General features: G+C 45.8%; 1 protein-coding gene across 3 annotated transcripts in view; it reads left to right on the top strand.

Annotated features, from left to right (window-relative positions):
- Window positions 1-4,467: 4,467 nt before the first annotated feature.
- The window catches only part of GCLC (glutamate-cysteine ligase catalytic subunit), a 47,316-nt gene continuing 43,374 nt past the window's right edge, over window positions 4,468-8,409 (top strand). The window contains exon 1 of one of the 3 annotated variants that reach the window (XM_019668088.1): window positions 4,468-5,977. In XM_019668088.1, the coding sequence (XP_019523633.1) occupies window positions 5,828-5,977 (150 nt within the window). In that variant the 5' untranslated portion in view covers window positions 4,468-5,827. The remainder of the gene's footprint in view (window positions 5,978-8,409) is intronic. The other 2 variants (XM_019668087.1, XM_019668086.1) reach the window with 2 other exon arrangements.

Here is an 8,409-nt window from a genome sequence, read left to right as displayed (position 1 = left end):
CTTTAAAACTGAATTCTTAAGAAATGTAGATAGGGGACTAAGAACTCTGCAATTGGTACAAGTATAAAACTAGTCTCACATGGACAAGAAATAAGACACTCCAGAGAGGAGGCGAAGGCTGAACCAGTAAGTGGCCACGAGGAAAAGAGAAACAGGATAAAGAAGGGGCCCTAACCCTCCGATCATAAGCTCCATCAGTGCACTAGAGAACAGTAGCATATTAGATGGCTGTATATATTTTTGCTCGTGATAACTACACATAAAGTGATACTAACCATTCATTGTATATATTCAGTTTTTCTCAACTAATCATTTTAACGACCTTAGAAACCCTTGCAAATATTTAAGGAAAGGCACCCATATCATACTTAGGGTTAATCCTGAGTCATGTAGAGCAAGTTTTCTCAATCTTGACACTGCTGACATTTTGAGATGGATGATTCAATGCACAGGCTGCCCTGTGCATTGCAGTTGAAGTTGTTTTTAGATGAGTTGATTCCCCCTCCCCCACCAAATGTGCCTACTACATGTTAGCCTAAGTGCTAAAATAGGTGGCAGGGGGAGAAGGGGCGTGGTATTGTGTGTGGAAAAATAAATACTATACCTTCAGTAAGTACAATTACATTATTCCCTCTTAGGAACTGGTCTTATTGAAGAAAAATTGTTCAATATCCAGTATAATTGCCTTTCTGCATAGATATAATTATGGTTAGCTCTTTTTCATATCTCATCATCCCCAAATGATGGGTTGCTGTGTGCCAAAGATCAATTACTTGGCGTAATGTAACTTAGAATGAAGTTTACATATATTTATGTGAACCAATGTGAGTGAAATGGAAGGGAAAATGTGGTAACTAAGATTAGGACTCTCTAAAAGCGTGAATACTTCCTTAAAGACTTTACTCACCTTTGACAATCGGCCTACTTTGAATATAATAATTACCCATGCCAGCCATTGTGAAATAGTTTATGCTACATACGACAAGCATGGTGTTTTAGTTTAGTTTTGTTTTTAAATACAACATCCCATAATTGAGAACGAAAACTAGAAGATTTGGAATAAAAACAACTGGTTAACGTCAACAGTCTCCAATTTCAGGATGGAGGAAATTGATTTCCAATAAGGGGTTGACCTCGCTCGTTCATTTCCATCTTCCTGGATCATCCCTCACACCAATTGCTCAAACCATCTTTGATGATCCTCTTTCTTTCTTCAGCCCTCACTTAGAGCTAACCACGTGAGCTCATACTCCAGTGAGAATTGCTTTAAACTAATGAAAGGGGGTGAATACTCAAAATAGAGTTAGCCATGTGGTGATTCTGGAGATGGGTAATAGGTACAGGATGCTATGTTCTCTCTGTTTTGGGGCTTGTTTGGAAGTGTTCCATAGTAAAAAGTTGTGTTTCTTTAGCCATACGCCAGTGAAAAGAATCTACTGGACTCAGCTATCACCTTTCCCATCCCAACACATTGATCTTGGCATCCTTACCTCCTTCCTTAGCATCTCATAGGAAAATAATGATACTGTTACAAAAAAACAACACACTCACTGCTCCACATGTGTTCTGGATCCCATCAAGCCATCAAGCTGTGTCTGCCGAGACACCTCGCTTCTAAGGACATCCTTTCTCACGCCCACATCTTTACTCTCACCCTGTTGACTCCTGCCCATTTTCCTTACACACGCAAGCTTCCCCATCTTAACAAAGGCCTTTGTTTGGCTGAGCAGACCTATTGTAACTACATGAAAACGAGCATTTTCGTATATTTTTTTGAAATCCACATAAACTAAAAGTTGGCTTTAAAAAACAAATTTAAAAAGAGGTTCTGTGTTTTGGTTTTTTTTAATTAAAATGACAATAGTGCATCTCAGCAGCATATGTCAGAAATACTACACGAAAGGATTTGCACTTTTTCAACTAATTGAATAGTACTGACATCGGAGAATGTATAGGTTGGAAAGGAAACCTCATTTCTTTCCAGACTCTCACTTGAAAAGGTGTAGAGGAAAGGGTCCCTACGATACAATTTTGCTTAAACTGACCCAGCAGGTTACCCTCTGAGCCAGGGTGAAGACCGGTTTGTCTTTTGGCTACTGTTCTATCATAAGGCCCTGGAGCCTTGTTCAGTATAATTAAATCAAATTCCAAGTATAATGCAACTGTAGGGAGAAAATCCTTCCTACATCTTTTGCATTTTGTACCATGCACACTGAAGGTAAGAAATAATTGTGTGTTTGTTTCTACCAATTAATTAAAATAAAAAGAAAGTATTAGCTCACTGGCAGACCACAGTCTTTGGGGAAAAGGTGTGTCAGAGGAGAAGGTGGGCTCTGTGGAGGTGGTATTAATACTCAGGAAGAGTCCCATGGAAGAAGGCCCTCAGCCTCATCCAGGCTGTGAGGTGGAAAGGGCATAGGTTTTGAAATCTCACTGGAGCCCAAGTCCCTGTGTAGCCGCTAGCTGTTATTTACGGTAGTCCCCACTTATCCAGGGTTTCGCTTTTCACTTTTTCAGTTACCTGCCTCCACTGCAATCAAATATTAAATGGAGAATTCCAGAAATAATTCGTAAGTTTGAAATTGTGGGCACTGTTCTGAGTAGCATGATCTCGCCCACTGTCTGCCTCCAAGTGTGAAGCATCCCTTTGTCCAGAGTATTCACAATGAATAGCCTATCTGTCAGATAGTCAGTTAGTAGCCATCTCAGTTATCAGTTTAACTATCTCACAGCACTTATGTTCAAGTACCCTTTATTTAACCTAATAATGGTCCGAAGCACAAGAGTAGTGTAAACTTTATTATATATATATAAATACACACACACATAAACTAAAAAGCAGTATATAGTGTTCAGTACTATCTGTGGTTTTAGGCACCCACTGGGGATCTCGAAATGTATCCCCCATGGGTAAGTGGGGACTACAGGACTGGATCTCAGTTGCCTCATCTAGAAAACATGGCAACAACTGAGGCTATTCTATGGATTCCAGATCAAAGTGGTTAGCATACAGCAGGTGCCCCACAAAGAGCAATTACTGAGACCACTGGAGGAACCATCTAGAGCAGGGGTAGGCAAACTGTGGCTTACGAGCCATATGCGGCTCTTTGGGTATGTACATGTAGCTCTTAAGTAAAATGGAAAATGAAAATAAAACTACCATAGTTTCATTTATAAAATTTTTAAAGTATATTATTCACATAATGGTGACTTCATTTGTTTTACAAGTCTCGCAAAACTTCGAGGAACAGGATTGGCTCGTCTGCCTCTAAAGTTTGCCCACCGCTGATCTACAGGGATGCTCAGGCCAGAGAGCAGTATGGCCTGGGGCAGGTAACCACAAGCGGCATGAACCTACAATATCCTGCCTCAAACACCCTCTAGGCATAGACCCTCTGCTTTCCTCATTTGATCTCTGGTGGGCCAGCTCCGAACTCTCTGCAAAGCCACTTATTCAGGGGCAATTGGAAACAGCGTGACTACTGGGAAATATATTTTTTCCTCATTGCCAGGAGGCCCCAAAACAGATTAGTCTGAAATGGCTGCTGCAATCCCAGAAGCAGCACGAGCAGCAGCAGCAGCAGCAGCCCCGGGGTCAGGAGTGGCCCACAGAGACTTTGCCCCGGGGCAACCCTCCGGGGATTGACCCCTAGTGTCCAGCCACCACAAAGTGCTGAGTCACCGGGAGCCCACGCCGTGTGCCAGGAGGCGGGCCGGTGCAGTCACGTGGTGGGAGCTGTATCACAACAACGGCGCGGCGTGCAGCGCCCCAGCTCCGCGCCGCTTCCTCCCGCGACAGACCCACTCTCCGAGCATGCTCAGCTCAGCCGCTGTTTTGCGCGGAGTCCCCAGCCGCCGGGCTCCACGGTCCAGGTTTTCCAGGCGGCCCTGAAGGCGGGGCTTGCGGTTGTACTGGGTGCTAGGAGCCGAGGATGCGATGTCTGAACCAGCTCTGTCAGGGTTTAATTCCAGCCAAGGGTGTCTTGTGGTTTTTTGTGTGTGTGTGTTTTTTTTTCCGCAGAAGAAATGACCAGGAATCCGCCTTTGGGCAGCGCCTGGAAAGGGCTGATTCGGCAAGATACGAGCGACTTTCTTTTCTCTTTAACGACCTGTCCAGGGCTGTCTGCTGAAAACCCACTCCCAGAAGTCCAGACCCAGTCCTGGTTGCAATCTACAGAATGAAATCGAGAAGTAAACCTAAAAATGCGAAATATCGTCAAATAGAGGGAAATGACATGTTGAATATGACTTCCGTTGATCTGTGGTGGGCTTTGCCCGCCTTGTAACAGTACTTGGCAAAGGCACTGTGGAGGTCTTGGTTTAAATTTGACATAATTGCCAGGTGGTGCCACCACTCTGCACCTGATTTGGGATTGTCCAGAGTCCAGGGGCTCCTTGGGATGCTGGTTCGGAATTCGGGAACAGGGTAGGAGAGGCACGCTTCTGTGAGTATCTGGGGCTGAGGGACTCCAATTATGCTGTTGACTCACTACATTCAGCATCACATCGAGCTTTGGCTGGACTAGAATTTCGTCTTACTGAGTCGCCCCTGTCCCTCTTTCCTCATTAAAAACTGACACCCTCCCAGGAGACCAGCTTCACGGTATTGTGAGGGAATACAGCATGTGTAGGTAGAAAATGTGTTGTGCTTTGCAAAGTGTAAAATATCTACACTCGCACTGCTTTAAGTGGCATTCGAGCCACATGAGCAATCTTACATTTTCCATTAGCCACCTGTGAAAACTAAAAAAGAACCAGGTGAATTAATATATTCTATCTTAACATAGCCAAATTACTATGTATTATCGCAACATGTAATCAATGTAAAATTAACGAGATAGTTATTCTTTTTTTGTTTTGTACTAAGTCTTTAAATCGACAGAATTCATGTCATTTTATAGAGGTATGGAAATAACTTGCCCAAAGGAGTTCTCACAGTCAGTAAAGGGTGGAGACTAGAATTGAGCATGTTTCATCTGACTCCCAAGTTAATATTTTTCTTGTCATACACTGCTATTCTCCCTCTGCTCTTATAAGTGTGAGGCCCCTATCACTTAAAAAATAATCTGATGGGTTCTTCATTAATTCAAAGAATCACCTTCTTCCCCAACCCAGAGTTTATCTCTTTGGATTAGAGAAAACGAATTTTTACAAATCGCGAGGCCGAATTCACTCCCGGCCTCCAAAGAGCCCGTTCCCTTTGACTACGGCCTAACCACGCCTGCGCACGCTTCCTCGGCAGCCCCCTTTTGCCGGTTCCGGTGCTCAGCCACGCCTCCTCTCCTGCACCGCCTCCTTTCCCCGCCCCCCGCCCGTAGTTTATAAAATCCGGAGAGAATGCTTGCACACTGGAACGGCGAGTGAGCGGATAGGAAAACTGGGCATGCTCCGCGGCGGCGCAGGTTTTGGTCACAAGTAGGAAGAAGCCAGTGCACGACACCGGCAAAGAGAAGCGGGAGCCGCTGCCGCACCAGGGCTGTGGGGTCCATCGCCGCTGCCTCAGAGCAAGAGCGGGCGGGAGCTGGAGCAGGGAGGGGCGAGGCTGCCGGGCCGAGAGCCGCCCAGCCGCCCTCTAGTCCTCCGCTGTTAAGCCCGCGCGGTTCGCCGCACTCCTGGGTCGGTCACCTGGGTAGCAGGGATCCCTTGCCGCGAAGCCGGAGCGGACCCTACCCTCCCTCCGTCGGCTGCGGCCCGAGGGCGCCCCCCCTCGGGGCGTAGCAGCTGCCGCCACCGCCGCCTTCCGCGGGCAGCCGAGTGTCCGGCTCGCGTCCCGCGCCCGGAGCGAGCCGCCGCCGTCAGCCTCTAGGAGAAAGAGGAGGGGGCGGCCATGGGGCTGCTGTCCCAAGGCTCGCCGTTGAGCTGGGAGGAGACCAAGCGCCACGCCGACCACGTGCGGCGGCACGGGATCCTTCAGTTCCTGCACATCTACAACGCCGTCAAGGACCGGCACAAGGATGTGCTCAAGTGGGGCGACGAGGTGAGTGCCGGCGGCCCCCCGCCCCTCTGGACGCCCCTGCCGGGCCACCCCGCCCCGCCTTTGTTCCGCGAGGCCCTACCTGCGACTTGTCCCCCAGGGCCCCTTGGTGGTCTGCGCGCTGCGCCGCGCCCAGTGGGTCCCCGGGCGTCTCCCTGCCCCGGCGCGCTGTCCGTGCCCTTGGCGGGAGGGCGTCCAGGGCTGCCTGGGGCGTGGAGCCCTGCGCTGAGCCTCCTGGCCAGATCTCTCTCCCATTCATTCATTTGGGTTTCCCCCTTCATTCAATCAATGTGGATTGGACACTGGGAGGGCGCAAGCATGAAAAAGTGTGACATTTGGTGCTTCGGGGAGTTTACAGCCTTTTATACTTATCTGCCGGCCACCTTTCGCGATCCACCGTCCCATCTCAAAATGCGCTTTTGCGATTACTGGGAAAGTTGTCCTAGAAACGCCCCTTGCTATTGGGAATCAGGTCCTCAGGATGTTTGCTTCCGCCCAATCCAGTTATCTTTTAACCTCCAATTTCTCCTCATCACCTCCCGACCCCACCCCACCCCCACACTTAATTAAGTGTAAATTGAAACAGTTTCTGGTCCTGTTTAATTCTAAATGGGAACTCTTAGCGCTTCAAAATTAGGATACGTTAGTGCCCTGCCATGGCCTAGATCCAGCTTCTAAACTTCACAAATCAGTGCTTCAACATGTGTTCTGCCTGGAGGTGAAATGTCTCTGGATTCTCAATACGTTGAGCCATTGTTTATTGTAATGATCTGGAAAGCATTGCTCCTGTTAGATTTAGTCTTTTGTACCAGAACTTTTTGTGCCCTCTTCCCATTTTTAAAAATCACATATATATAATTCAGATAATTAAATGACTTCTTCAAAGGTCCATATAGATTTTTCGTGTTTTTACCATTTACCTTCTCTGGCTTGGCCAGGTGTAAATAATTTATCTTCTAGTCAGTGTAGTCTGAGTGTCAAGGTGCTACTTCGCCAATATAGAATCTCTCTCCCTGCAAAATGTTAGTTTTTCTACTTCTAAGATTGGAAAATAATTCTGCCTCTTGCAGTTGAAGGAATTGTGTTGTTTTAAGTTAGAAAAGCGTAACGACTAGTAATTCACGTTTCTATAAGTGGTTTCACATACTACTTTGGACAGAAATGCAGTGTATATATTTGATGATAACTCTTCAGTTGTAGTCTACAGTTCATTGTTTCATTACAGCACCTGACATTTTATATTGTGTATTGTGTGTATTTTATGATCTATTCCCCTAGATTTTGCCCTCTCCCACACCTCCTTTTTCCCCCCACTAGTGAACTAGTGTCCTTTGGAGTGGGGCGTTTACTGTTTAACAGAAACCATCAAGTAGAGAAGTTATCTTAGATTTTAAAAATAACTCGCTGCTCATTTATGATTATTTTTAAAATTCTGTGTCAAGCATGTCTCTGGGTGGAGTGTAGGATTTTCAAGAAGAATAAAATTCCTGCTTGCAAGTGTTGCAAGTCTAGTTGGAAATGGGCAGCATGACACAAGACAAAGAACTGAGATTGTGAAAACTGCCCAGGTGGTTCAGGAAAAAAAAGTCCTACTCTACTTTCTGCTCCTGAAATGGTACTTCAGTGAAACCTTAGTCTTCCCCCAAGCTGGTTCTCTCTCTCATTTGACCTATGGTATGCAGGTACTAATTCTCCATTTTGGTACCTCTTTTTGGGCAGACGGAAGGTGTGACATTTGGTGGGTGGGGAGTCTCACATCTAGATGCCTCTATTTCTCTAGCATCATGTCAAAGTAATCACTCTTTTATGTTACAGAGCATTATTTTTCAAACTGCGTCATGATCCATTAGTGTGTTGAGAAAAGAATTTAGAAGGTTCTAGAAGTCTAAAGTTCATTGTTTCTTTACAGCATCTGACATTTTGTATATTCATTTGTGTATTGGGTGTGTTTTATGATCTGTCTTCTCTAGATGTTTTTCTTTCCTGGACTTTTTAAAAAAGAGAGTAGGATGAAGAATATTGATTTATCATACTTTGTAAGACTTTCACATCAAACTTTTGAGTTATTTATTTGAGGGTGTGTGTATTGTGTCACGCGTAAATTATTTCTTGCCAGAGTTGTAGTTAAAGGAGTTTGAAACCCAGAGTCTCAGATTTATCAGGGAAGGCTTCTTTGATGAGATGAGCCTTTGAAAAAGAGCAGAAGAGAAGTGAACTACTCCAGTGTTAGCTCTAAACCTTGTACATAGTAGGGATTAACTATCACATCTACTGAATAGAAGTCTTCAGGCAGGGGTGGACCTCAAGCAAGCCTGTTTTTATGCAGAAGCCTTGGGCAATAACTGAGAAACAGCCTGGGCAGATAAGAGTGGAGAAGGGTGTGGTGGGCAGTGTGGCCCCAGAGATGAAGGATGGCCTTGGCAGACAGAGTGGTG

The sequence above is a fragment of the Hipposideros armiger genome, unplaced genomic scaffold (assembly GCF_001890085.2).
Source record: "Hipposideros armiger isolate ML-2016 unplaced genomic scaffold, ASM189008v1 scaffold_516, whole genome shotgun sequence".
NCBI classification, from domain to species: domain Eukaryota; kingdom Metazoa; phylum Chordata; class Mammalia; order Chiroptera; family Hipposideridae; genus Hipposideros; species Hipposideros armiger.
This window is presented reverse-complemented; position numbering and strand designations above follow the sequence as displayed.